Source organism: Columba livia, chromosome 26 (genome assembly GCF_036013475.1).
Source record: "Columba livia isolate bColLiv1 breed racing homer chromosome 26, bColLiv1.pat.W.v2, whole genome shotgun sequence".
NCBI classification, from domain to species: Eukaryota; Metazoa; Chordata; class Aves; order Columbiformes; family Columbidae; genus Columba; species Columba livia.
The window spans coordinates 326,668-354,409 of NC_088627.1; the positions used below are offsets into that span (position 1 = coordinate 326,668).

At 59.0% G+C, this 27,742-nt stretch overlaps 1 protein-coding gene across 5 annotated transcripts in view; it reads left to right on the plus strand.

Annotated features, from left to right (window-relative positions):
- The window catches only part of PTPRU (protein tyrosine phosphatase receptor type U), a 47,688-nt gene continuing 19,946 nt past the window's right edge, over nt 1–27,742 (plus strand). For 3 of the 5 annotated variants that reach the window (XM_065041353.1, XM_065041354.1, XM_065041355.1), the window contains exons 1-13: nt 10,142–10,406; nt 10,828–10,956; nt 16,977–17,248; nt 17,388–17,469; nt 18,061–18,176; nt 18,664–18,838; nt 19,473–19,766; nt 20,495–20,803; nt 23,410–23,519; nt 24,073–24,274; nt 25,073–25,175; nt 25,305–25,578; nt 27,238–27,274. In XM_065041353.1, the coding sequence (XP_064897425.1) occupies nt 10,157–10,406; nt 10,828–10,956; nt 16,977–17,248; nt 17,388–17,469; nt 18,061–18,176; nt 18,664–18,838; nt 19,473–19,766; nt 20,495–20,803; nt 23,410–23,519; nt 24,073–24,274; nt 25,073–25,175; nt 25,305–25,578; nt 27,238–27,274 (2,353 nt within the window). In that variant the 5' untranslated portion in view covers nt 10,142–10,156. Of the gene's footprint in view, nt 198–10,141; nt 10,407–10,827; nt 10,957–16,976; nt 17,249–17,387; nt 17,470–18,060; nt 18,177–18,663; nt 18,839–19,472; nt 19,767–20,494; nt 20,804–23,349; nt 23,520–24,072; nt 24,275–25,072; nt 25,176–25,304; nt 25,579–27,237; nt 27,275–27,742 lie in introns of those variants that run through there. The other 2 variants (XM_065041356.1, XM_065041352.1) reach the window with 2 other exon arrangements.

The following is a 27,742-nucleotide window of genomic DNA, read 5'->3' on the forward strand; positions in this document are numbered from 1 at the left end:
AGCCGCCGCTATTTGAGGCGCGGGGCGGGCGCGCGTGCCCCGCTGCGCCGCCGCGCAGGAACCGCGGGCCCGAGCGGCCCCGGCGGCCCCGGCCCCTCCGCCGCCCCGCCCTCCCGGCCGCACCATGCGGAGCGCCCGGGCGCTGCTGCTCGCCCTCGCCCTGCGGGTCTGCGCGCTGGACACCGAGACGCCCGCCGGTACGAACGCAGGGGGTACCGGGGCGGGGGGGTGTGTTCGCGGGGGGTCCTGTTTGCTCCGCGAGCTCGGGGGAGCTCCCCAGCACCCCGCTGGATGGGCCACCCCCGGTGCGAGCGGCTCCTCCCGTCCCGCCGCTGTGGCTTCTTCCGGCCGTCGAGTTCGGGACACCGGAGCGGGGCTCCCCGGAGCCCTCTGGCTGGTACAGGGGCTCGGCTGCACCCCCCGTCTGCACGGCCGGAGCTGAGCCCACCCCGAGCCCGGCGGCCTCCGGTACCGGGGCGACCTCCCTCCCTCCCTCCTCCGTGCGCCTCTCCCGCTGCACCCCCGGGAAGGAAGACTCCCCCCGGTGGCAGCGGGGGCTTGTTTGCAGGGGCAGCCCTGCAGCGGGTTTTGGGGCTCGGGCGGGGAGGACGCACCGGGCACCGAACGCCGCCGTCGGGAGCCCGTTTGGGGCGGGGGTGCAGCCCCGGGCGGCGGCGGGGCCGGGTGCGTTGTGTGTCACTCGGTCCCGGAGGGGCCGGGGGACTGGGGACCCGCCGGGTGGAACAGGTGGCGGCCGAGGCCGCTCTCCGGTCGCAGCCTCTCGCCGTGGCACGGGATACAATTCGAGTTGTACCAAAGCACGATCGGTTTAAGAATTCTCTATGTAGGGTGTTTTGTCGTCGTTCCTTTGGGCAGCTCGGCGTCGTGACTCGCGGCTCCCGCCCCCGGGAAGGCGCCCGGCCCGACCCTGCGAGTGGGGAGCAGGGACCGGGTGCTGCGGGGTGGAAGAATTTGGGGCTGGCCAAGTGCGGCCAGGGACTGTGAGGGCTTTTTGCAGGAGAAACTGAGGCACGGGGAGAAGGGAGCTGGTGCCATGCTTGAAGGACCTGGTGCTGTAGCTCGGTACATTAAGGTGCATTTTTGCCTGGTTCTGTATTTTTTTTCCTTTAAAATGAAGCAGCTCACCCGCATGCAGTCCCCGTGCTGGTGTATTGGTTTCCTTCTGTTTTTTTTTTTTTGGAGTGATGGCCTCTCTCAAAATATTGTAAATAGTGACACCCATCAACAGTGAGCAAAATAAGCGCGACCCATGCAGAAGGGGGAATGGTGAATAGATGGATGGGGGAAATACGAAGCAGCCGAGGCTCCTGATGTGAGGTGGGGGATGGTGGGGAAGGAATGGGTTTATGTTTTGTTGGGGCAGCGGGCGGGGGTAGAGCCGTGTGCTGGGTGAGGGCTCAGCTCGGGGGTGCAGCCGACGGGCCGGGTTCAGCTGGAGGCGGGGGGGCTGTCCAGCTCCCCGTGTCCATTGTCCTCGCCGTCGGCTGCTTTTCACATAAATCTCAGTGTTTGTTCCTCCTGGTGCGGCTTTACTGGCGGTGGGGACGTGTCCAGGCGGTGGGGACATGGCCTGGCGGTGGGGACATCCCTGGCTGGTCCCCGCGGGGCCGGGGCTGCACAGCGGGCAAGGCTGCTGAAAAATACTTAACAATCTGCGTGTGCTCTGGGGTCACCAGAGACCCCCACGCCCGTCGTGCGGAGGACCAGCTGCTCATCACTGTGGGTGTTTGGGAGATGGGGAGTTTTCTTGCCACTCCTTTAAAAGAAGGGGCGCAGTGTGATCCTTCCACAGGTGGGGAAACTGAGGCACGGCGTGGCTGGCTGACCTGGCTGAGCTGTGATGGGAGCTGGGTGCGGCGTTGCAGCTTCCCCACCAGCCCAGGATGCTTTTTGCTCCTTTCTGCAGCGTGCAAACTTTTGCGGTTTCAGATTTCAGAGTGACTAAGCTGTCACTGCTCGTCGTGTTGGAAAAGCATTTACTGGCCCTCCAGCCCGAGGGGTCCCTTGTGCTCTCGCAGTGTCAGCGGCTGCGACGGGGACCTGCGATTTGTCACTGGTGTGTTTTGCCAGCCCCACCTTTCCTCCCTGGGCTCTTTGCAATAAAAACTAGAGCTTTCTTTGCTCTTGCTGGAAGCGTCCATCGGGGAGCAGGCTGGGCCGCGGGGCAGCGGGTTTTGCAGCCTCAGCTCATTTTGTCCTCTCCTTTTGCCTTCTGCTCAGAAAGGGTGCAGCTCCATTCCTCTGTATCGCACTAATGCACCCCAAATCTTCAGCAGTGACTTGCTGTGTGTACCCCAGCCTGTGTCGCCCGTTCCTGCTGCGGGCTGTATTGTGACGGTGGGGACACGCGGTGGGGACACGCGCCTGCAGCCGCGCGGCACTCCCGCTGTAATTATGCGGAAGCTGTTTGCACTTGGTTTGACTGCGGGAGCAGCAATTAAGCAAATAAAATATTTGAGTTTGGAGCTTTGACTTAGTTAGTGCTGCTGGGGAGCCCCAGCCCGCATTGGGGTTGGTGGCATCTCTGGGGGCACCAGGACTTGTTTAGCGGGGTGGTTGCTGGTTGTCTTGGCTGAGCTGCTCGCTGGGGACGCCAGGGGGTCCTGTCGCCGCCGGGACAGCGCAGCAGGGGTGACCCTGACCCCGTGGCAGTTGTGTTGTCTCAGTGAATGGGAAGCCCTGAGCAGACGCCATCCCTGGGACTGGGGTTGGGGAGCGGAACAAATCCGCCCGGCGTCCCCCGCCCCGACCGTTAACCGCAGCGTCTCCATCAGTGGGCCGGGGGCTGCTCGGGGTGCTGCGTGTGTGGGGCGGGAGGGGGAGCTGGCCCCAGGGGCCGCAGGGCCACACGCTGCCGGCAGCCCCTGCACCAGCCCCGGGTGCTGGGGATGGGATCCGTGTTTGATGCTCTCCGGGTGCCTCATCCTGCTCCTCGCGGTGTTTATTTCCCTCCATCTGGCTGCCGATGGGCTCTTCCATGCCAGGGCATTTTTTCCTCCCCACCCTGCCTACACCAAGCACATAAAATGTGCGAGAGCATTGTCAGCTTGTTTCAGGCTTGGATTTTTTTCCCTCGCTGCTCTGCTGTGCCAGGGAAGAATCTCTGTCTCTTGCCGCTGTGTGTGTTTTCCATGCCCTGGAAGTGCCGTGGCCTTTCCCAGAGCCCCAAATGCTCCTGCCCTCTGGAACATCCCGCTCACGGGTGAGCCCCCGTGTGCCCGGGTCTGAGCTTTTCCTGCTCTCCTGGGTCACCTCTCCATGGATCTTCGCCATCCGTGGGGCTGAAGCAGAGTTACGGGTGCAGTGACGCTCCTGTCCCTCTGGCTCTGTGTCTGTATCCCGCGGTGGAGGGTTGGAGCCCGTGTTTTCCCCTCCACCGAGCCTTGCAGTTGCGTTTGTTTCATTTTTAGCCTTTCTGCTTGCTCCAGCGCTCCCGTTTCATGTTTTCCTGGGCGCTTGGCCCTGCCCCTGCCTCGGGAATGGGATCCTGGTGAGTCACCTCCTGGCCCAAATTCCACTTGTTTTTTTCCCCTTTGTTATCCAAACTAAGACAAACCATCCCCATCCAGCTTCCCTGGGAGCTTTCCCGGAGCAAAGCCCAGCAGGATCCGGGCTGGGGGGCCGGGACACGCCTGAGAGACAAAGGCAGATGCTTCTTGGTGGCTTTGACCCCTGCCCTGGCTGTGACGACCTCCCCCCCTGCACCCGGGATGGACCTTTTCCATCGCACTCAACCCATTGCGAAGGTGCTGAGAGCCCCGAGCACCCCAGCGCACCCCAAAAAACTCCTCTCCTGGCTGCAGCCCCCCAGGAATTTGCTGCTTTGCTTCCGGCCGCTGTGCAAGGGTTAAGCGGGAGGAGGCAGCGGCAGGTAAATCCCTGCTGTGTGCTCGGAGCTGGGAGGTAGCACGGGCTCGGGAGAGCCTTATCGACACAGCCCTGCCATCTGCCTGCTTAAACCTCCATAAATAAGCTTTTTAATAATCTATTATTAACATGCACTATAATTGTCTTATTAGACATGTCTGGGAACCTTTAGTTACTGCATGATTAAATGTCGAGATTCCCAAACCTCCTCTTCTCCCCCATGGCAGCTCGGGTTTTGTTTTGCAGCTTTCCCTGGATCCTGCTCCAGGCTGGAGACCCCGCTCCTTGTACTCGGGGAAACTGAGGCTTGATTTCTGGAGAAGCAGGATTCCCAGCAATTAGTCCCTCGGAGCTAATTGCCTCCTTGTTGGCGGCCTTAAAATAAGTCCTGGAGATGGAGCTTTTTCTTCCTGCTGCAGGTGGCCGGGCAGGAGCTGCTGCTGGCTGGGGGTCCTGGGGACATGGGGCCTGTTCTTCCTCACCAGGAGGAGGAGGAGGGCTGCGGAGCTGGCTGGTGCTGGAGGGAATTTCCTGCGTGTTCCCTGGGCTGGTTCCTTCCCTGGCGCTGGGAGCGGCTGCTCTGCGTCCTGTGCCTGGATCAACATCCAAAGTCCAGCTCGTCTCCAGCTGCTGGAAAGCAAAGGCAGAGCCCCTGCCCGCGTCTGCGTGTGGGGACAGCCCTGTCCCCTGCCCGAGCTGCTGCTGCCGCCGGGGGGTCACACATCAGCTGCTCTTTCGGGCTTTTTGTTTTCTCTGTTGAATCTGGAGCGTTGCTCCTGCTTGCTGGGTGGTCGTCAGCTGCAGCTGCTTCCGGGGCTGCTCTTGTGTTCTCCGGGTCCCACCCGGGGTGTCACAGCCCTGCTCTGCAGCACACGGGGGACACACAGAGGTCCTGGGGTACCCCATGGGTTTCCTACAGACTTAAGGCCCTCAAGCTTTGCACCCCAGTTTCCCCCACCCAGAGACTGAATCCCACCACAATGGGGGGCTGGAAACCCCGTCCCGGGCGGGGGTGCGGTGGGAGCGCAGCGTTGCCCCCTCGCTGCCCCTGGGGTGTAGATGTGGTGCAGCCAGAGCAACTCTGAATATTTTTGTTATATGCTATTTTTTTTGGCTTGCAAAGTGTTGGCAAATAGCGCGGGTCCCTGCACCTGCAGCTCCTGACCGTGCGGGGTGCCGGGGGATCCATCCATCCCTGTTTGTGGCTGTGCTGGGCTCTGCCCCAGTGTGGCACCACCAGGTGCTGGGGGCCCCCCAGGGAAGCCTGTATGAGCCAGTGAACCGCTTTGACATCCCAGAGCCTGCTGTGTGGATCAGACCTTTCTCAACATCGTTAAGTTAATCAGGATTGTGTGCTGGGATGCAGCAACCGATCTGGCTTGAGATGTTCTGAGCTCTCCCAGGGCAGGACAAGGGACAAGGACACCGATGACCTGATGTGTCTTAACGAGGCCACTGTCCCCACGGCCGTTCCTGGTGCCCACAGATGACCGTGCGTGCAGACGAGCACAGTGGTGGCAGCCCCTGGCGTGCTGCTTCTGCCGGAGAATTTAAGCCTAATTAGCCCAGTTAGCCCACCTGGGGAGTGAGCGCTGCTCCGGTTCAGTGTGTTTCACCCCGCAACTGGATCATCAGCCGCTGGTTGGGGCAGCAGGATGTCACCGGGAGGATGTCACCGGGAGGATGTCACCGGGAGCAGAGGGGAAGCACTTGCTGCAGCCAGGGCGGGGGCTCGGCTTTGGGGTGCTGCCCGGGGCTCTTCTTGCTGTCTGGCAGATCACAGAATCATGTTGGTTGGAAGAGACCCTCAAGATCACCAAGTCCAGCCGTTCCCCACCCCGGTTGCTGGAGCTTTCCGGTGTCTTTTGGGGGAGCAGCAGCTGGGGGTGACCTCTGCAGCTGCGGTGCCAGGGCAGGCGCTGCCGCTCCCCATGGGGCTGGGGCTGCTCTGGGGGGTTGGCTGGTGCCCAGCTGAGTCTTTTCCCAAGGACTTTCCCATGTCTGTTTATTTTTGACTGTAGTTTCATCTGTCTGTTGAGTGATAATGTCCAATTGATTTCTTTCCCCCCACAGCCAGCAATCAGCCTACTTTCCTTTGATTATAACGATATCAAACTGGAGCAGCGCATCTCTGTATGGGGCTATTTCTTTTTATTAGTTGAACCTTTAATTTAGTAAATCATCTGGGGACCTGCTGCTCACTGCGCTGGGCCGAACAGCATCTCTGGGTGCAAGGTGCTGTCTCCTGCCTGTTTTTCCTGTGGGATGGCTGAGCTGTCCTACTTAGGCTGGGTTTGGTGGCTGCAGCTGGTCTGGGTGCAGGGAAGGGGTGCATGGTGCTGGGCACGGGGGCTGCAAGGAGCTCACATGGGGCTGAGGTGCTGAATGCCCGTTCAGCACCGCCGCAGGGGCTCACATGCCTGGTTAGAGGTTCGGACCTCTGGGAGCACTGGGTGGCACTGAGGTGCTGATGGAGACCCTGGAGAGTTTGCTGGAGCTGCTGGTGTTTACCTGGCGTGGATGGATGGATGGATGCCTGAGCCGACACCGACCCTGGGTGGCTGAGCCCAGCGTGGCACTGGTGAGAACACCCCTGCTGATGTTTGGGTTTGGGGTCTCGCTCAGCCGTGTCCCAGCTGTGCCCGCCGCAGGGCAGCGGCTCAGTCCAGCTCCTCAGAGCCGTGACACGGACCCTTTTCGTTCCTCACGGTGGCTTCTGCCGGAGCCTCTGACCTGCCGGCCGATCCTGTTCCCCCTGTGACATCGGAGGGTTCTGCTGAGCGTTGGTGGGTGATCGATGTGCCCAAGTCAGCTGCTCCACCACCTCTGAACCTCGGTGCCGATCTTCCCACATGGCTTTTCCCGGTGAAACGGGAGGAGGAGGAGACCGACCTGGATTCTGCATCGCACTGAGACGTTCTCCTGCTCTGCCAGACCTTCCTCCCGCTCCGCTTCCTGCTGCTTTTGTTTTCCCGAGGGCTGGGGAGGGGATGTTGGGCGCAGTGGGGACCGTGCAGCCCATCACCAGCTCAGAAAGAGCCTTCTCCCTGTTTTTTAAATTCTATTTTAGTAGTTTTTCCCCTTTTTTATCCTCCCTTTTTCCCTCCTCCCCCCAGCCAGGTGGCTCCGTAGTCCAGGAGCTACAATTGCACAGCCAGCAATCAATAAAGCAGGATGGAGGTTTCCAGCCACCTGCCCTGTTTTTTATTCCCATGGAGTTGAAGAGGCAGTCCTGGCTATGTTAATTAAGTGACGGTTCATTATTAAAGCACTTCCGTTGCAGGTTAGTGGCCTCCTGGCCGGGCGGTTTCAGGATGTTTCTGCTCTGCAGGACCTTTCCTGGCCTGGGTATCAATAATGGAGAAGCGATGCTGGTCCTTCCCTGGAGCAGGACTTGCTGGGACAGGGACAGCACTTGGATGGGGGTTAAATTCACACGTCCCCTCTGGCCATGGGGCCAGCACCTCCCGCCTTGTGCCCCACAGCATCACAGCACAACAGCTGGGGAGCCGCAGCCCTGGCTGCATGCGCATCGGGGTGATGCAGCGGTCCTGATCCCCTGGGAGCTGCTTTGGGGGTGGGAGGGAAGGGGAGCTGCTTTTTGCAGCTGGATGTGCCCCAGACAAGGACTCTGCCGAGATTAATTCTCCCCTCTTTGCTTTTAAATGCATCTTCATGAGGAAGTGAGGCACGTGAGCTGTGAGCCAGCCCTGAGTTGTTACAAACCCTTCAGGTTGCGTGTGTCCCGGTTGTATTTGCTCCCCCAGGTCCCGGGGTGTCCGTAGTGAACCCACATGTCCCAGTTCCCCAGTCCCTGTGCCCAGGGTCCCCAGAGGCTCCTGGTACCGGAGCTGGGACTGGGCACCCACTGTGGGGGGCTCAGCACCCCCATGGGGACTTGCAGGTAAAATCCATCGAGAGCTAGAAAAAGAGATTTGTCTTCTGTAGTTGCTGGTGGACGGATATTGTTCTAGTCCCGCGCTTTCCGAGCACCGAGGTTATCGGGCATAAGTGACTTATTATGCAAATCCTCTGTCTTAATATCTGGCTGCTCTCTCCTTGGAATTGCATTGGCTGAACCCCACGCGTTATTGGAGCTGCTAATGTTTACACATTAGCTTCTTTGGCTAATATACAAGGCTTCAAGTTGCAAATTGATGTTTCTTACAGCTGAGCAAATTATTTTTCTATTAAATGCAATATTTAAAATGATTTGGAGAAGGAAAACAAACTACTGGTGAGAATTTTAATGGTGCTGCTTTCCATATTCTTCTAATCTGCTTTTATCGGGGCCAGGAAATCGGTAATATTTTTTTTAACATTTCTATTTTGCGGAAGTGGGGAGCAGAGATGACAGGGTGGGTGTTTATTGTGATCGCCGGTGTGTGTGATGCACAGAACACATTTGCTGGTGCCCCAGGGCCTTCTGAGCATGCAGAGTGCCCCTCGGGGGTTTAGTCCTGTGCTTGCCTGGGCTGGAGATGATCCCACCGCTGAGCCCCAGACCCCGGGTGTCTGGGCTTGGCTGGACCTGGCCGTGGAGCCCCCCGGGTGATGGTCGGGTTTCCGGGGCTCCATCGGTGCGAGGTGCTGGGGTGCAGGACCCGCTGTGCTCACCGAGCTGGATTCCTCGGTGCCGCATCCCCCGAGCCAGTCCCTGACCCCCCAGCATCATCCCCCGGGGATAAAAATGGGGTTTCCGATCCCATTTCCGTTAATAACCTCGCCCGGGAGCCTGCAGCGTGGTACGTGTGAGATTTTGCTGGGTGAGAAGTGTGCCTAATTTTAGACGGATCGCAGTATGTGTTCCCTGTCCCCCGCGTCTGCTGGCGCCTGCGGGAAAGCAGCTCCCAGCGCGTCCTGCCCGGGGCGCGTTCCCGCCTGCGAACGGCGGCGGATCCGAGGGGGGGCGCTGGCCGATGCGGGGGACGCTCGCGCTGGGAAGATCCGCACCAATGAAGCGGTGTGAGGACGCGATGGATCGTCCTGGCCAGCTGTGCCTCCGCCAGCAAAATATCTACTCCCCGTAATTGCATTTTAAGCTTTTGGAGCTTGGGCATCATCTCGGGGGCGGCCTCGGATGCAGCCTCGGGGTGATGGGGGACTGAAGCACGGGCCATTGGGGGATGTGGGCGCTGGGGATGCCGCCTGGGGGGGCAGGTTACGTCTCTGTGTCATTAGTAGCTGGGAATAACTTATTGGGGGCAAGGAACCGCTTTTCCTTGGGACACGGGCTCTACCGCCCCCGCTCCGCTCTCTCAAACCAGAAACAACCCAACACTAGGAACAATTTTTTCCTACCAGAACGTCCCATTCCAGCAGATCTTGGAAAGAAACTCTCTCTTTTTTTTCACTAAATCCCTTGGCACTTGGTTTCTGTCAATTTGTTTTATTTTGAATTTCTTTTCTTTCCTTCCTGGGGTGTTTTGACAGGTTCGTGCTGTTTCTTCCATGAGGAACCGCGGCCAAGTTTGACTCTTTCCAATCTGGTGTCTGTGGCAGAGCCAGCGGCGCTGCTCGGTGCCACGGGGGCACGGCCGCGCGGGGCCAACGATGCTCCGTTTTGGGAAGGATTTTAGGGAAACTGGGTTCTTGATACCTCTGAGCATGCGAATAGGAAATAATTTGCTTTTTGATCTTAAGAAGTTTTCTGTGGGTCTAGGAGGAAAAAACCAACTTGTTGATGGAGCTGGAATGCACCCCAATGCCTTAAAAAATGAGCATGAGGTTGGGGAGAAGCCCCAGGTGTGTTCTTATGTGTGAGAGAGTTGGGAGTAATAATTTTCTGTGCATTTTATGGGCTTTTTTCCCAGTGTTTGGTCTTGTTTGTACAAGCGATGCATCGGAGCATCCCCCGACACGGGGAAGCACAACCTGCCTGGCAGCAGCGAGGCCATTGAGCGGCAAATCCCCCGGCAATGGGGGAATTACTGATGTAATTTGGGGATAAAACAGGAAAAAACCAACAACTAAAAAAACAAACCCAGAAGAAGTAATCCCCTGGCCCGGCTCTGCTTTCGCAGGCCCATTAGGGAGAATTTGCCTTTGTTCGTTCTGCTTGCTCAGGGCTTTCCTATTGTGCCTGCCCTGTCAGCCCAGGGGCTCCTGTTAATTAGCGCTGCTGCCTGGTCCCGGTGTAATCTGGGGGTTTAGCGGAACAATGGGTCAATGTTAATGAACCAAGAGGTCAGTGTTAATGAACCGGCGTGATGGGGCCACATGGGCAAAGGGAGCCCCAGAGCTCACGGGATGGGGGGCTGGATGCGGCATGCAGGGCTGGCCACCACCTCATGTGCTGTCTGCATGTCACCTCAGTACACATGGGGACAAGTGGCCTCTTGGCACTGATTCCGGTTCTCCATGCTCAGCCCAGCACCTTGCAGAGCAGGGAGGTGTGCGGGGCTCTCGCCTTCGCTCTTTCCAAAGGATAAAACCCAATCCCCAAACCCAAACGAGAAGCAGAAGCGCTCAAAGTGCCAGCCCCCGGCTGGCGGGGTCGGTGGCGCATCCGCAGTGCTGTGAGTGCTGTGGGTTGTTGGGGCTGGGAGCTGCCGCTGCTGTCAGGGAACAGCCCGACCCACGTGCGCGGGGCTTTGGTCAAGGGAGGATTTTTGCAGGAGCCCCCAGGGTCGAGCGCATCCTTGTGTGACCACAGCGAAGTGCCTTTTTCTTGGGAGAAACACCCGGTTTGGTGATCGGCCCCCGGGAAGCAAAGCTGGGAGCTGCATCCTGCTCCCGCGGCTGAGCCCCCCGGGCGCTGAGACCTGCCAGCGCCTTTCACTGGGGGGGGACCGAACGGGAGAGATGGGGGTTGGCGGCAGACAGGGCCGTACCCTTGCTTGTGGTACATGTAGGGGATGCCTGGGGTCCCCTCGTGTTTGGGGGCAGCCCATCATCCCAGCAGGGCTTTTGGGGTCTGACGGGTCTCTCTGTCCGCAGCCGGCTGCACCTTTGAGGAGGACGGTGACCCGAGCCAGTGCGAGTACAGCCAGGGCGAGGACGATGACTTCGGGTGGGAGCTCATCCGCAGCTACATGATGCCGCACCTGACGGCTGACCTGCCTCACGGTGAGTCCTGGTCCCCAGGGGGGTCACACCTGTCCCGTGTCCCAGAGACCTGCCCCAAACCTGTACCCCAGAGCCAGTCCACGTGGCTTCTCCATCTGTAATTCACACAGCGTTTTAGGCTCGTCTTGTCCTGGGTCCGTGGGCATGTGCTGGCGAGGTGTGACGAGCTGTGTCCGTCCTTAGCGCGGTGGGGACGGGGGACACGGGACGCTGCCGCCGCCGAGGGTTTTAATGGCGCAGCAGGGACAGGGACATTGAGTGGCACCGGGTACTGCTGAGGCTCTTGGTGGGGTGTATGTAACCCTGTGCTATCTCCACCCCCTGGGGCAGGGGACTGGGGGAGCCATAGATGCTCCAGATGTGGTTTTGGGGTGGAAAGCCAAGGTTTCCAGCCCCACTTCCTCTGCACATCCCCTCCACCATGGCCGTGTTTCCTGCCCTTGTCCCCGGGTGGCTGGGGCTGCGGGGGGACGTCCCCTCGCCCGTGATGGCAGCAGCCTGGGCAGCTTTCCACGCTTCCCGCGGGTCTCGGCAGCGTCTCCGACGGTGCCAAATTCCCCATCTGGTGTCGAGCGTGGCAGCTGCAGCTGCCGCCAGCCGGGACGCGCCCGATCGCGCTGCCCGGGGCACCTCGGATCCCTCCCCGGGGTCTGCAGCCACCGCCGCTCCTCTCGGGCGCATCGGCTCCTGCTGCCGCCCTGCTCTGGGGTCTCGTCAGAAATTCCTTCTTCTGGGAGATGTGGAAAACGGGGGGAAAATGTATTTCTGGCTCTTGCAAGCGTAGGGAAAAGCTCATGGCTGTAGGTTGAAGGCATCCCTGAAGTCTGGGTAGCTGTGAGGAAGAAAATGCAAATAGGTTGTTTTGTTTTGGTTTTAAATCTCGTTGCTTTTAAGCCATTTTCCGTTATTTTCTGGTCCATCTCCTCGCTCGGATCGCCGGGCTGAGGGAGTGGAGCCGGGCGGGCGGCTGTGCGGGCGGCTGTGCGGGCAGCTGTGCGGGCGGCGGTGCAGGCGGCGGTGCAGGCGGCGGTGCGGGCGGTGTGGGCAGCTGTGCGGGCAGCTGTGCGGGCGGTGCGGGCGGCGGTGTAGGTGGCACGGGCGGTGGTGTGGACAGCGGTGCGGGTGGTGCGGGCGCTGTGCCCGGGTGTGGGTCGGGGGCTCTGCCTGCTCCAGGTCTGGACTGTGTCTTGCCAGGATCCCCGAGGTGTCCCTGTGTCCATTTGCACCAGGGCCGAGTCTCCTCATTTTCGGGACCACTGGCTGCTCCCTGGTCCCGGCGCTCCGGCGGCTCAGATCAGGTCCCAGCCTGATGATGGGCATAAGGAGATGAGAACTGGTGCAGAGATCGATAGTAAAAATGACTCTTTTTTTATTAAAACATTAACTGCTTTATAGAAAACTCGTTACTGCTCCGTCAATCTGCCTCCAGCTGTTTATCTGGTGCCTTGTTCATGCTGGGGTTTAATTTGGCTTTTCCCCGCTAAACCTCCCTCCGTTATCTCCTCTCCCGGTCGCCTTTCCCTCCCCTTCCCGTCCCGCCGGCCTGTCCTGGGCACCGGGCGGGGGCAGAACAGCACCGACAGATCCTGCTCCCCCGTGATGACTTTCCAGATAATTGCTTTAAACTGAACTATCCTGGTTTGTGTATGTCCTGGGGGGTTCCTGGGGCAGTGAGGGGGGAAAGCAGAGCTGGGGATTGAGATGGCTCATGGCGGAGGGTCTTAAACCTGTAATTAGTTGAGTTTTCTGCTCATTTTTCAGCTGTAATTGAAAATCTGGAGCAAACTGCCCGAGTTTAGAGCCGGGGGGACTGTCGGGGTCCGCTGGAATGGGGCTGCGCTCTCTGTTCCAGGAAATAACTCCGGCTTAGCAAGAGCTGAGGGCTTAAATCAATGTGAAGAGTTAAAGAAATAAACTCCAGAGCTGACGGGGAGGTGGATGCGGCCGGTCCAGGTCAGATGTGCGAGCACGGAGGGTCCGGTCCCCAGGGAAACCACCTGTCCCCGATGGTGACACCCAAAGGGCTGCTCGACCCCGTAGCCGGGGTTCCCCTAATAACCCCCCGTCTCTTCACTGTCGAAGGGGCTGCGGGGGTGCAGGCGGACACTGCTCACAGCCTGGGGGCACCGAGGGGGCGCAGGGATCCCGGTTGTGTCTGGTTTCGCCCCAATACGCGTGTGGAGCTGGGCGGGATGCTCCTGCAGCCCCGTGGCCCCTCGGTCCCGCAGCAGTGCGGTGGATGCAGGTTATTTCGTGGCACTGGGGCCTCTCCAGGGAGCACTTTCCAAAGGAGTCTCGTGGTCTCAGATTAAAATGAGTTTTTGTTGGAGATCAGCCAGTTTCAAGGAGCGTAGGATTTATTGGAGCGGATGCTGGCTGCTGGCCACCCGCCTCCTCCTTCGCATCCCTCTTTCTGCTTTGGGTTTTTTTCCCCTCTTTTCTCGTCTTGACTTGCCTCCCTCTTTCACCTGAACAGAACGGGTGGGTCTCTCCTACGCTGCAATCGCCATGTTTCTTATCTTCAGCTCTTTGTTATTGTTGTCCAAAGGAGCCGTTGCGGGGGGCGTGAGGCGGGCGGGAGGAGGCAGCGCCTCCCTGCACCACAACAGCTCTGGGTGTTCGGGTGCTGTTTCCCGCTCTCCCCAGCATCGCCTCAGTGAGCCAGCGTGTCCTCCCCTGCCCGCGGGCCCTGCGGTGTCTGATTTGATCTGATTTCATAGGAGCTGCGCTGTTCGGAAGCCGAGGGGAGGGGGCCCAGCCTGTGCCTCGCTCAGCACCCGGCGCTGCCGGGCGCCCCGGGCTGGCGGAGTTCGGACGGGTCCCAAAGCGCCTGGAGGAGCGGGGGCCCGGGGTGGGGTGGTCCTGCGGGCAGGGTGGAACAGGGCACTCAAATCAGTCACTGAGCTCCACGTGTGAAGCATGAGGTGAGGTTACTTAATGAATATCAAAATGAAGCAGGGTGTTTAGGTGAAGCTTTGCAGGGACGTGGATGGAGCATGGAGCAGAGGTCCCTGTTGTCCCCTGTTGTCCCCTGAAGGACAAGGGTGCTCTGCAGGGTCTCCCTGGGAGAGGTGCAGGTTGAGTTCACATGTGGAAATTCAAAGGAGGCGAATTGAGTTGGGAGAGACTGTGGCAAAAGTTCCCCTTGGAGCCTCGTGCCCTCCGCAGCACCCGCTTTCTGCCGCTCCACGCAGCTCTGCTCAGAAACACCGAACCGTCGTCTTTGTGGGTGGGTTTTATTTCCAAATGGATTTTTTTCCATAGGTTTTCCTTCCAAACTCGGTGAGAGTAGAAAACGCTCCATCGATCGGAGTTTCTGTTCCCTGCTCATCTTTTCCTCTCCACACATGGAGCCGCTGTCGTGTGCGGCCACATCGCAATGTCCCAGCGCGGCCGTGCCAGGTGACTGAGCCGTTGTCCCCACCCCAATGAGCTCTGAGGTCCCTCGTCCCCTCCGAGGAGTCTCTTTCAGGCGATAGCTCCAGCACCGCTTCCCAACCGGCTCCTGCTACGTATCCATAAAAACCTTGAAAAACTCAGCTGGATTTTTGGCTCCTGAGGGATTAGACTGGTCCAAGGACCCTGCGGCAGCCAAGTATCAGATGTTGATGTTGGGACTTCTTCGAGAGATGCTCGTCCTGGGGCTTGGTGCAGGAGCAGGGAGGAGGTACCCAGTCCTGGTACCTGGTGCCGGTGCCTGGTACCTGATCCTGGTACTCAATCCCAGTGCTGGCTCTGACACATTGAGAAGGAAAACCAGCGCACGAGGAGGCACCGTCGGGCTTCATCTTCCAACGCGGTTTTCCGGAGGCAGACGCTGCAGCGCTCGGATCTGGTCCCCCGGCACCTCTTGGCTGGCGGTGCCGCCCTCTGCTTGTCGTGCCGCCTGTTCCTGCCTTTTAATAGCTTGTTTTTTAATTTATTTTTGTCTCTGGGTGGTTTTGTAGGAGGAAAAGCTTGGCAAGGCGGTGACGCTGGCGGCGGGGGAGCAGCTGCTTCCCTCTTCTTGGGCTCTGCTGGCTCCGTGGCGGGGCGCAGGCAGCCCTGGGCAGGGTGCTGGGCGGGCAGCGCCACGGGCGCGCTGCTGCGGCCCTCGGGCGAGCGCAGAGAATTCCTTGGGGGCTCGTTGCTCTTTGATTCCCTGCCAAGGTTATCGGAGGTGCTGTGGTATCCTCGAAGATCTGATTTGAATCCCGAGGAACAGCTGATGATCCCACAAGTGGGAAAACCCGTCTTTGCTGGAGGGGTACAAGGCTTTCAGTGCACAGCCCTTCCAGGCTGATTTTTACAGCTTTAAACCTCATCATTGACTTCTGTGTAACAAATTGATGGTTTTCCTGTAGGGAACGTTGCTAGAAAGTTGTTTCTCTTTTCATTTGTTTGATTGAAATATTATTTAGCGCTTTTTGAGTCTTTTTCTCCACAGAGCACTTGTAAAAGCCCACCTGAAAACCAAATTGAATCATGTTGCTGCAGCTGGGCTGGGGGGACATGGGGGCTGACTGGTTATTCATGGTGGCAAAGGGTGGTGACAGCTCTCCTGGACCAGCACCTTGACTCAAACTGATGGAGGCGCAGAGGGAGGATGAAGGAGCAGAGCACAGTGCCGGTGTGTGCCAGCGTCCCGTCCTTTGGGCTGAGGTCTCAGCTGGGGGTTGTCCCCCCCGGGGCTGTTTCTGCGCCTCCCGTTTCCTGGGAGGTTTGGAAATTATTTTCCTCATGATTTTGGGGGCAGATTCTTGTGCTGCGTGATGCTGCACATGGACAGGGCTCAAAATAACCCGGCTGTGCTGCCGAGCTGCGGTGTCACATCAGTCCTCTGGTACCTGTGCCCCCAGCCTGGGGACACAGCAGGGCTGGGACACCCCGTCCTCTCCATCCCCATCTCTGGCTTTGCTGGCAGCAATTAAGCTAAGCTTTAAAGGCTGGGACTGGGCAGTCTGCGGGGCTCCTGCTGCAGCTCTGCTCCTGCGCTGTCTGGGAAGGTGGGGGCACGGGGCAGCTCCCCAGCACTGGGGACACGGGGGGTGCCCCCACATTTCCCTGCTGCCTGCCTTAGGTTTTCCTCGGTGCTTACTTGTTTGGGAGCTGGTGGGAGGAAAGTGCATGAATTCGTTTAAATTAGCCAGCGGTGAAAGCTATTAATAATTAAGCTCCTACTGTCAGGTAAACAATGGTAGACTTGAATAAATGGCCTGGCTTTGTTACTTACAGCTTCTGCCATTACTAAAATGGAAGGATATTAATAATCCCCTCACCTTTGGTGGTGGGGAGGGCTTGGGAGGGTGGATGGGGCCCCGTGGCTGTGCCCCATGGAGCTGCTGGGGCTCCTGCATCCCCTCCTGCCTCCGACCCCCTGGGATGGAGCGTGTGAGGTGGGAAGGTGCTGCTTTTGGGGTTTTTGTCCTTCCTGCCCCATAGATACGGCTTTGGGATTGCGCTGGGACTCCTGGTTTCGGTGCTGGTGATGTGGGGTGCTGGGAGATGGGGCTGGCAGCCCTGAGAGTCGCAGTGCCGCTGCTCGTTAAGCTGATGAGCGCTTTTTCCCCCCTCTGTGAGCACTTGCTGAGCACAGTTTAAACTCGGTGACAACTGCGTGGTAAATGATACGAGGCGATGGGAATGGGAATTAAAACGGCTGGGGCCCGGCTGGGGAGGTGGTGCTGATGCAGCCGAAGCTGTGAGCGTTAGGGGAAAGCAGGCAGAGGGGCTCCGGTGGCATTGAAGCTGCACTGACCCCGCTGTCCTGGAGGTGTGGGGCTGGTCCAGCAGCCAGGTCCTGTTTCGGTGTCCTGTCGCTGCCCAAAAAGGAATCTGACACCGACTCCATCCTGTGTTCCTTGCCCCGTCCCACATGTCCCCAGGGATTGGTACCCAGTGGGACCTGAGCATCCTTGTTGGGTCGTGCACATCTTTGCAGTCCTGCGTCCTCTGCCTTCTGCATCCCTGCCAGCCAAGCTCAGCAGATGTGGAATGGGGGGATTACTCCATGCTCTCCCCGCTTCTCCCTCCCGCCGCAGGCTCCTACCTGATGGTGAACTCCTCGCAGCACGCCCCGGGCCAGAGGGCTCATCTGCTCTTCCAGGCGCTGAGCGAGAACGACACCCACTGCCTCCAGTTCAGCTACTTCATGTACAGCCGGGACGGGCGCAGCCCCGGCACCCTCAGCGCCTACGTCCGCGTGACAGGGGGGCCGCTGGGCAGCGCCGTCTGGAACTCCTCCGGCTCCCACGGCCGCCAGTGGCACCAGGCGGAGCTGGCGGTCAGCTTGTTCTGGCCCAGCGAGTACCAGGTGAGCCCCAGCAGAACCCCCCTTGCGTGGCATGGACCCCCCTTGCGTGGCATGGACCTCCCTTGCGTGGCACGGACGCCCCTGCCTGGCGTGGTGCGGATTCCCCGGCAACGTGTGACCCCTCTGTTTGGTGCCGCAGGTCCTCTTCGAGGCGGTGGTCTCCAGCGAGCGCAGGGGTTATTTTGGCTTGGATGACATTTTGCTCTTGAATTACCCATGCTGTGAGTATCGTGGGAGGGGACCCACGGGTGGGTGCTGCTGAGCTGGGCTGGGCAGCAGGATTTGGAGCTGGTGCCTGTCAGGATGGTCCTGGGGAGCTGATGGAGTAATGCCGAGGTGCTGCCTGGTGCCACCTGTGTGTCCTGTTGTCACCTGGGCGGGTGGAGCTCCAGCTCCTCAGTGTCTCTGGGGCTCCTCTTTCCATCGCTGGGTTTTTATAAAACCCCAAGAAGCGCATCCTGAACTCGTGGCCTGAGAGGGGCCACCTGGGCAGGTGGGACCTGAAATCCTGGGCGGTCTCCACACCCTGGATCTTGTAGTTCACCCCTTATTTCCTCCAAGCTGGGGTGGGAGACCTACTCGCCTCTATCAGCCCCAGAGCCTGCATCTGCTGACAGTGCAGCGGGATGCTGGAACCTTCCGTGGGATGGAGGCTGATTTTGTGGGGATGGGAACAAGTTCCTGAGCCCAGGCTGAGGACTGTGCCCGTCCTGAGCTCAGCTCCAGCCCCAGCGTCCCGGGCGGGTTTTGGACTGCGGTGGGTCCCCATGGAGCTTGGCTGCTTCATCACCTCTGGCTTGTGTCCCTCGCAGCAAAAGCGCCTCATTTCTCCCGCCTGGGCGACGTGGAGGTCAACGCGGGGCAGAATGCCACCTTCCAGTGCGTGGCCGCTGGCAAGGCCACGGAGGCCGAGCGGTTCCTAATGCAGGTGAGCGGCGGTGGTGACACCAGCATCTCCACTGTCACCCCCGTGCATCGCTTCTGCGGTGTCCCTGTGCCGTCCCTTTGGGAGAATGGCAATCCGTCCCCAGCCATTTAAGCAGACATCATCTGGGGACGTGCTTGGTGGCTCTGGATGTCACGTTTGTGCCAAAAAGGAGCATGGCCAGCAGGTCAAGGGGGATGTTCCTGCTGCTCTGGTGAGACCCCCTCAGTGCTGGTCCAGCTCGGGGTCCCCAGGCAGGACACACGTGGACCTGCTGGAGAGGTGCCCGAGGAGCCCCAGGAGTGACCCGAGGCTGGAACAGCTCTGCTGGGGACAGGCTGAGAGAGCTGGGCTGGTCAGCCAGGACGGGGCTCTGAGCAGCCTGAGCTGGTGAAGATGTCCCTGCTGGTGGCAGGGGGGGTACTGCGGTGGCTCTGAAGGTCCCTCCAACCCAAACCGGTCCATGACGTGTTGTTTCTCCCGGGGGCAGAGGCAGAGCGGTGAGGTCGTCCCTGCCACCTCCGTGAAGCACATCAGCCACCGGCGCTTCCTGGCCACCTTCCAGCTGGACGAGGTGTCCAAGGAGGAGCAGGACCTGTACCGCTGTGTCACCCAGTCCAGCCGTGGCTCCGGCGTCTCCAACTTTGCTGAGCTCATTGTCAAAGGTGGGGACCTGGGTCATGGATGGGCTGTTCCTGCTGTTTGCAGAGGAGGAGGAGGGTGGGATGCTGGGGATGGTGGGATCACAATTTCTCACTGTGAGTTGTTATACATGGATGGTTCTGCCTTTCCAAGTGGCCTTAAATCATTTATTTTTGATTGCAGTAGGTGGGAATTAATTCATTGCGGTGAAACTATGCTGCACCACGCTGGGCAGTGTATCTTGTAAAGATAATTAAGGTTTGATCAGATGAAACATGAGCAACCTGACCAGGCTGAAGATGCAGGGGGGCTGGACTAGATGAGGTCCATGATTCCATGAAACCCCGTTGCAGCTGTTAAAGCCTCACTAACAGCGATGGAGGGGCACGTACATGGGCTGAAGGATGCCCTCCCATGTTCTCGTGTCCATTCCCATGTTCTCTGGGCAGAGGATCCAACTTTGTCCCCATGCTCTGAAGTGAGAAGATCTGGGTTCGTCTGGGGAGAGACGTTGTGAATATCTCGACTGTAGCTAGTGGAAAATCAAAAAGAATTGTGGTATCCCTGGTTGTGCCACTGTTGGCCTGTGCCAGGGCTGGGGACACTGTGGAGCTGCTTCTGGAGGGGGATTCTCCACCGGCCCCTTCTCTTTTCCAGAGCCCCCCACACCCATCGCGCCCCCCCAGCTGCTCCGGGCCGGTTCCACCTACCTCATCATCCAGCTCAACACCAACTCCATCATCGGCGACGGCCCCATCGTGCGCAAGGAGATCGAGTACCGCATGACCTCGGGGCCCTGGTCGGAGGTCCATGCTGTCAACATGCAGACCTACAAGCTGTGGCACCTGGACCCCGACACGGAGTACGAGATCAGCGTCCTGCTCACCCGGCCCGGCGAGGGGGGCACTGGCAAACCTGGCCCACCCCTCATCAGCCGCACCAAGTGTGCAGGTGGGTCCCACGCAGCGTCCCCATGGCCACCCAACGGGAAGGATGCTGGTGGGCATTGGGGCTGAGGTTTGGTGGATTTTGGTGGAACCCGTCATGGCAATGGGTTTAATGCCGGGGTCCCAGCAGTGTGGGGCTGTGTGCCCGTTGCTGGGGTCACCCCCCAAAACCAGCTGAGGTTTTGCATGGTCCCATGAGGACATTGGGACCTGCAGGAGCATCCACTGAGGTTGCAAAGGAGCTCGGCTGCTCATTAAACCTGATTTCTCCTGTTCACGCCAATTAGAGCCAATTAAACTCCTTCCCAGTGACAGTGCTCCGTCTCTGTCCCTTCGAGAGCCTGACACAGGTTGGATGTAAATGCGAGAGCTCCCATTGCACAGGCACGTTTGTTTGGTTATTTGGGGCCGCTCACGGCATGGGTGCACCAGTGCCACTGTGTCACTGCTCCAGCCAGGGCTGGTACCCGGCGTCACCTCCACAGGGGACATGAGCCAACGGGGGCTGCTGTCCCTGTGCTGTTGGTGGTTTTGGACCTGGTGATGTCCCCAGCCTGTCTGCAGGGTGGCAGTGTCCTGTGCCAGGGCTGGTCCTGGTTTGGGGTCGGGGTTGCTGTCTGCACCCACCCGTCATGTTCTTATGCTGTAAAAGGGCTTTCCCTGGTAAAACACATAAACCCGTGAGATGTTTTGCTTCATGACTCATCTGTCCCCATCTCTACTCCCCCCCAGAGCCCATGCGGGCCCCCAAAGGCCTGGCGTTCTCTGAAATCCAGTCCAGACAGCTGACGTTGCAGTGGGAGCCACTGGGCTACAACCTGACCCGCTGTCACACCTACACCGTCTCGCTCTGCTACCGCTATTTCGTGGGCACCGGCCACAACCAAACCTTCCGGGAGTGCGTGAAGATGGAGCGGAACGCCAACCGCTACACCATCAAAAACCTCCTGCCCTACAAGAACATCCACGTCAAGCTCATCCTCTCCAACCCCGAGGGTCGCAAGGAGGGCAAGGAGGTGATATTCCAGACGGATGAGGATGGTGAGTCTGCTCGGGGAGGTGCATTGTTCCCAAAAATACAATGGGCAGATGCTGGGGTGTTTTCCATGGCACGGTGTACATCGGTGGCCAGGGGCATGATGGGAATATCTCCTGCGGCCATTGCAATGGGGAGGTGAAAAGGCTGTTGCAGCCCCAGGGCTGTGCAAGGGGAGATGAGAAAACGGGAAAACAGTGTCGCCTGGGGGACAAGGGGACTGGGTGGGCATGTCACTTGGTCCCTTGAGCGGAGAGTTTTAGCCGTGCCCAGTCCAGCGAAGGGCACAACCGCTGGCTGCCGCCCAGTTTCTGCCAGCACGGGTCATCCTCGTTCATCCCTTTGTGTGGAACTGAAGCCTGGCAGCAATAATGATAACAATTAAAACAATCAATGCTTTGCACTTAGGTAACATCTTTCATCCGCTCGATCGCTGGTTGATTTGGCATTGCTACATTTCTGGGACGGTGCCGTTAGCCAGAGCCCAGCACTGTCATTTTTGGCTTCCCCGATGCTCTTCCCCCGTTATTGTGCTCTCGTGTGGGTTTGGGTTGTGCGAACGAGCTCTGTGGGTGAGCGGGTGTTGCTTAAGGGATGTCTGGCCCTGGCGTGGCTGGAGTATCCCTGGCTCTCACAGAGTCACTGACACTGTTAAGCAAGAATGTAACGAATCTCCAAAGCACTTTTTAGCATCAAGAATCAGCAATTAAGGTGGAAAAACTGGTAATTGCAAAGGAACTGGCTGGCTTCAGACTCCCCGGACGAACCCCGAGAAGAAACCTGCCATGAAATCACCCACGTGGGGCTCGCCTTGGTTCGGGACCCACCGGAACATCCAGTTTTTCTGTGTGCGTTGCTGATCGTTCCCATTTCCCAGCTGGAAAGCGAAGCCCATGGAGCTGGAGCAGAGTTGGGAGGCTGCAGCAGCGCCATGAACCCGATTGGGGCTCCAGGTCCCATTTTCATCTCAAAAGCCTAAATTTGGCGCATTTCTCCATGCATCCCATCAGCACGTTGCGTATCTCCAGCCCCGCGTCTGCCTGACCCGCAGCACCCAGCTTCACGCTCCTGATGGTTTATTTTCCAGCTCCAATTGCTTCAGCTGTTCTTGCTGTGCTGTGACGGCTCCAGCTGTTTGCTTATGGAATATTAATACAGGAGCTCCAGATGTTTTTCTGCTCTACTGTAATCACTCCAGCTGCTTTCTCCTCTGCGTTGATTGTCCGGGGCTTGTGGCTTCCCCCTTGGATTGAACTTGGGGCTGGGTACACGTTCAGCCTTGGGTGGGATCGATGGAGGGATGTCTGCCTATGGATATACGGCAGATACTACACGTGAGCTTGGCCCAGCATCTTCCTGCCTGGGCGGGTGATCAGGATCTGAGCTCCTGCAACTGGGCGATGAGCAGCTGGAGATTTTGTTCTGTGTCTGCACAAAACGATGAGGCTGAATCGCGGGTGCCGGTGGAAATGTCACTGCCGGGTGTTGGTGCTGCCGGAGCCGGGTGCAGGTGGGGTACGCGCAGTGCAAGCCAGAAAAAATATATATAAATGCATAAGTACGTACATGCATATATGGATGGCAGAGAGGTATACACAGACCTGGGGAGCCATTGTGCACCTCTGCCGGTCTCATCCCAGTGCATGCACAAGCATGTGTTTTCTGTACATATACATATATAGGCTATATATAAAAATATCTATATGGGTATGCACGTTCCTGCCCTGAAGGTTTCCGTAATTCGCCACAAATTTAATAAGTGCCTTGTGTACACGTGTAGGACATGGCACCTCTGATTAAATGAACTTATAAATCAAGTGGAAATCGTGTATTTGCACGGTGGGAAGCACAGGGAAGCCGAGCCCTCTCGCTCGGCCCCGTGGTTACATATGAAAAGCTGTGAAAAAGAGAGATAGAGGGGAAGAGCGGGTGTCCCTCTGCAATTGGAGGGTGTGCTTGTGGGCGTTCGAGCCCGTGGTGGAGGATGCTGCGGGTGAATCTTGGTCTCTGCGGAGCCACCGCTGCTCCCGTCCTCCTTGCTGAGCCCTCGGGTCGAAAAATCCATGGTAAAGACGGGAGTATTGATCCTGGTGCTGTCGATCGCTGTTATTGTTTGCAGTTATTGTTGTTGGTGTTAATTAGAGGGGAATGCGGGGGCGCGTTGAGCCCATCTGCAGATGAGGACATTATTGCTTACTGGGGGGGCACCGCCAGTATCTCCTGAGGGTGCATCTGGGGGGATTTGGGTCCTATGGGAAAGGGCATAGTTTTAATTCCTCACACGGGTGGACTCAGGTGAGCTGGCGACGGTGCTCGGGGACCTGCTGCTGTGCCACAGCGTGCGATGCCAGAGATGGGTCCTGTGGGGACTGTGCTGTGGTGGAGGGACCTTCCTCCATGGCAAAGTGTCACTAGCAGGGAGCATCGTCACTCTGGGGGGCTGCCAGCCCTGTTGGTGGCCCGTGCTGGAGCTGGGTGACATGTCAGAGGGGACGCGGTGGCTCAGTCACAGGGCAGAGCTGCTGCAGCCATCGAAAGGCGTTTCCCGCAGGGTTTCTCATCCTGGTCTGGTGTCGTGCCGCATCCGAGCTCGTCCTCTTTCCCTCCCCAGTGCCCGGCGGCATCGCCTCCGAGTCCCTCACCTTCACCCCGCTGGAGGACATGATCTTTCTGAAGTGGGAGGAGCCGGTGGAGCCCAACGGCCTCATCACGCAGTACGAGGTAGATCCCGGACAGCTGGGGCACCCACGGGGACCTGTGGGGACACGAGAGGGTTCCAGCAGGGTGAGCTGGGACAACTGCTGCTTCGGCTCACGGGGGTTAAGGGCGGCTGCAGCGTTGCAGCTGCCCCTGAGCTCTTGGCTTGGGGCCGGGATCCAGCCTGTGCTCAACCTCCTGCCAGAGGATCCGTCCCAGCTGGGGAGTCCTGCTTTCGGGGTCACCAGTGTTACCCATCAGGGGCTTTTCTGATGAACCTCTGCTTTTGATTTCCCCTAAGAAGTATCTGCTTTCCAGGCAGTCCCAGTGGCCATCCCTGAATTCATCCTTTAACCCCGTTTCCTCCTGGATCTGGGGTCTCTCCCCTCTCTGCTGGTGATCATAGAATCACAGAACAGTTTGTGTTGAAGGACCTTCCCAGCCCCCCATTGCCCCCCCCTGCCATGACAGGGACATCTTCACCAGCTCAGGTTGCTCAGAGCCCCGTCCAGCCTGGTCTGCCTGAATCTCCCCTTCGATACATTTTAAAGTCATGATGTCTGCCCTGTACCTGCAGATCAGCTACCAGAGCATCGAGTCCTCCGACCCGGCCGTCAACGTCCCCGGTCCGCGGCGCACCGTCTCCAAACTGCGCAACGAGACCTACCACGTCTTCTCCAACCTCCACCCCGGCACCACCTACCTCTTCTCGGTCCGGGCCCGCACCGGCAAGGGCTTTGGCCAGACGGCGCTCACCGAGATCACCACCAACATCTCGGGTGGGTTCCCGGGGCTCCACCCTGGTGCTGGGGCTTTTCTTCCACCCAGGCAGCGCTGGCGTCTCCCGCATGCTCCGCTGGATTTTGGTGGCTGGGTGCTGCTATGGAAGGAGGCTCTTGGTGGTGGCAGCTGTGCTGTGACCCCCGGGCAGACCCCAAACCATCAGCTGGGCTGCCTGGGGGTCTCTGGTCAGGGATTCTGGACAGCCCGGCGCACCGGTGCTGTCTGAGTTATCACCATACAAGTGAGGGGTTAATTTGGCTTCATTAGTAAGCCTTGCAGTACTTGGGGCTGTTTGCTCGTGTTTGCGGTATCTCTATTAACTGCAGCAAATGGGCTGAGACGAGCCCTAATGGGGGCACCGAAGGTGCAAAGCAGCATGAGCCGGACCCTGCAGCTGCTGGTGGTGGCTTGGGGACCACGGGACCATGGCAGATGTGAGGGGGTGTCCCCCACTGTGGTCTGGGGGAACTGCTGCCCTGGGCTGGGATGCTGACGCTGTGCTGGTGATTCCAAGCAATGCTGTGCCCTGCGTGCGTTTGGATCCTGCTCCCATCACCTCCCCTCTGCCAGACCAGCGTTGTTTACCCCACCTCGGCACACACCCATGAGTCTTCTCCCACCTGTAACACTACTTCAAGACCTTTTGAAGGGTTTTCTTCATTTGGAATAATTCACGTTTCGCCATTCAGTGATGAATGCTTGTGCCTCGGTTTCTCCCCGAGCAGGGGCAGCCCCAAGCACATCCCTGGGGACCGGTGCTCACCCCTGCCCGCTCTCTCCTGCTCCCCTTGCAGCTCCCACCTTCGACTACGGGGACATGCCGTCGCCGCTCAGCGAGTCGGAGAGCACCATCACGGTGCTGCTGCGCCCGGCGCAGGGCCGAGGGGCTCCCATCAGGTAGGTTGGGGCTGCCCAACGGAGAGACCCCAAAACAGGGTGTCACAGCATGGATGGCGGGGTCGAGCACCAAGGGAAGGGCAGGAGAATCCTTTTAACAAAACTAAACCTGCCCCTGGTCCTTGCCAGCACCTACCAGGTCATCGTAGAAGAAGACCGGCCCAAGAAGCTGAAGCGGGAGCTGGGGGGACAGGAGTGTTTCCCGGTGCCGCTGACCTTCGACGACGCCGTGTCCCGTGGCTCCGTGCACTATTTCGGGGCTGAGCTGCCAGCCAGCAGCCTCACCGAAGCCAAACCCTTCACCGTGGGGGACAACCAGACCTACAGCGGCTACTGGAACCCGCCGCTGGAGCCCAAGAAGGCGTATCTCATCTACTTCCAAGCCATGAGCAACCTCAAAGGGGTGAGTAACTGTGCGACCCCGCTTTGTCTGGTAGGTTTTTGGGGTCCTGGTTGGACCAGGCAGGAGCACACCTCAGGGGGTCAGAAAAACTAGGAATTGTTTTAGATCCCTCTCCCTTGGCTCCTCTCTCTGGGCTCAACCCCCGTCCCTCCCAACGGGAAACTAGTGCTTGGGGACACCCTTGGGCTGTGGCCGGGTGTCCCCACCCTGGCACCCCCAGGCTGTCCCCATCCTCCTCCTGGTGCTGATGGAGCCCAATCTCCGCCACCCTCTGCGCTACCAGCCAGGACCCCAACCACGTGGGGAAAACCACGTTCCCGGGGCTCGTCCTGGGGCAGAAAAGGACCTTTTGGGCAGCAAGAGCTGTTCGTGCGTCACTGGGACCTGTTGCCGACACCGTGGCTGCTGCTGAGAGCTCCAGGGCAGCTGCTGAGTTCCCAGCTGCTGTCTCCCTGCCTGCTGCTGCCTGCGTCGTCCCAACAGCCCCACTTGGGCAGCCCCCGCGTCCTCCTGGGGTTAATTTCCACCGTTGGGACCCCCTGGGGACCCTCTCGGCTTCACCCGCTCCAGCAGCTCCCGTCCCACCCGGGAGGATGAGCTGTGAATGCGAAGCAGCAGGACCTGACAGCATCCTCATCCTCAACCTGCACGGCTCCATCTTGCAGAAAAGATGCCAGTTTTGGGATTTTGAATCCTTTCCTCCCTAGGATCGTTCACACCTCGCTGGGCGGTAATTAGAGGCAGGATAGGCAGGGAGGATCTCTGCTCTGGCTCGTTCTGACTAGTGGCTGACGCTGGCTTGTAGCCTTCCTGCTGGAGGCAATGGATTTGTCCCGGCTGCCATCAGACGTCGTGAGAAAGCTGCCGCTCAGCTTGCGTTCTTCATGGGGTTTGTGCCAGATGGAGCATGAAGCAGGAGAAAGGAGCTGGAGGCGCCGGGAGAGCAGCGCCGGAGCCGCCCTGCCCCGGACGGGTCCCCGGACGGGTCTCCGCGTCTCAGTCCGCGGGCGGATGGAGCGGTGTTGCCAGAACCCGCGTCCCGAGTGCTGGAGGGTGCTCGGGGAAGAACGTGGTCCTGCCAAAATGGTGCTTTTTTTTCAATTTTGCAACAGAAGTTGGATGTACAGAAAGATGGAATATTTTTAGCTGAACCCATCCCTAAAAAATGCAAATACCAAAGACTGTTGGAGACCTGAGCTGGAAGCCCTTGTGGCAACCTTGGCAGCAGCACTGCCAGGGGATGGGGCTTGAAAACTGATGGAAAAACCAACCCTACAAAGCCCTGAATGATGACCTGGGAGTGCTTTAACCACGGTCAGTGATGTGCTGGTGACCTGCGGCTCAACGGGGTCTGCTGGGTCTCCCCTTTGCTTCCGAGCTTTGCCATCCCCTCTGTGCGTGGAGCGGTGGCCTTGGCTAAACAGGAGGACACTGGTTTAGGGGACGCCGGGGACAGGTCATTGAGCAGCATCTCTTGGAGTGCGTGTCCCCGGGAGCTCCTTTGCCTCAGCAGCGGGTGCTGCAGCACAAACCACCTGCAAACTCTCCTGATGTGGAGGTCAAAGCACCGACAGACCAGCCGCACACCCACCCAGCACCGCGGGAAGCAGAACTGCGGGGGTGCCCGTCCAGTCTGACCCCTCTTTTTTCCCTCCATAGGAAACCCGGCTGAACTGCGTCCGGATCGCCCGCAAAGGTGAGTGCCCCGTTCCCAGCAGCCACGGCGCTGCCCGGGCTGCAGACACAAACCTGCGGCTGCTCCGGCGGGCGGGCCCGTGTCCATGGGTGTTGTTACAGGTTCTATGGTGACTGGGGTGTGCGTGGTGGTTTGTTACAGCCCCATCCTGTGCTCTTGTTTCCCATTTTCTTTGCTGGCTGGGTTTTTCCTCTTGGTGCCGTTACCTTGGTGGGAAGCAGGAGCCGGTGCTGGATGCTGAATCCAGGCATGGACCAGCTTGTGTTGGGTGTGATGAAGGGTGGCACGAAGGGACTGTCTTACCCCATGGGGACTGAGAGAAGGACTCGCCCACGGTCACGGTGTGACAGTGCTGAGCCCCGTGATGACTCAGTGAAATGAAATGTGCTCAAGGAGTAACGTGTATCCCGTGGGACAAACCCCAGTGTTTTCCTGTCTGGTGATACCAGCCCCCCCAGAGCTGAACCT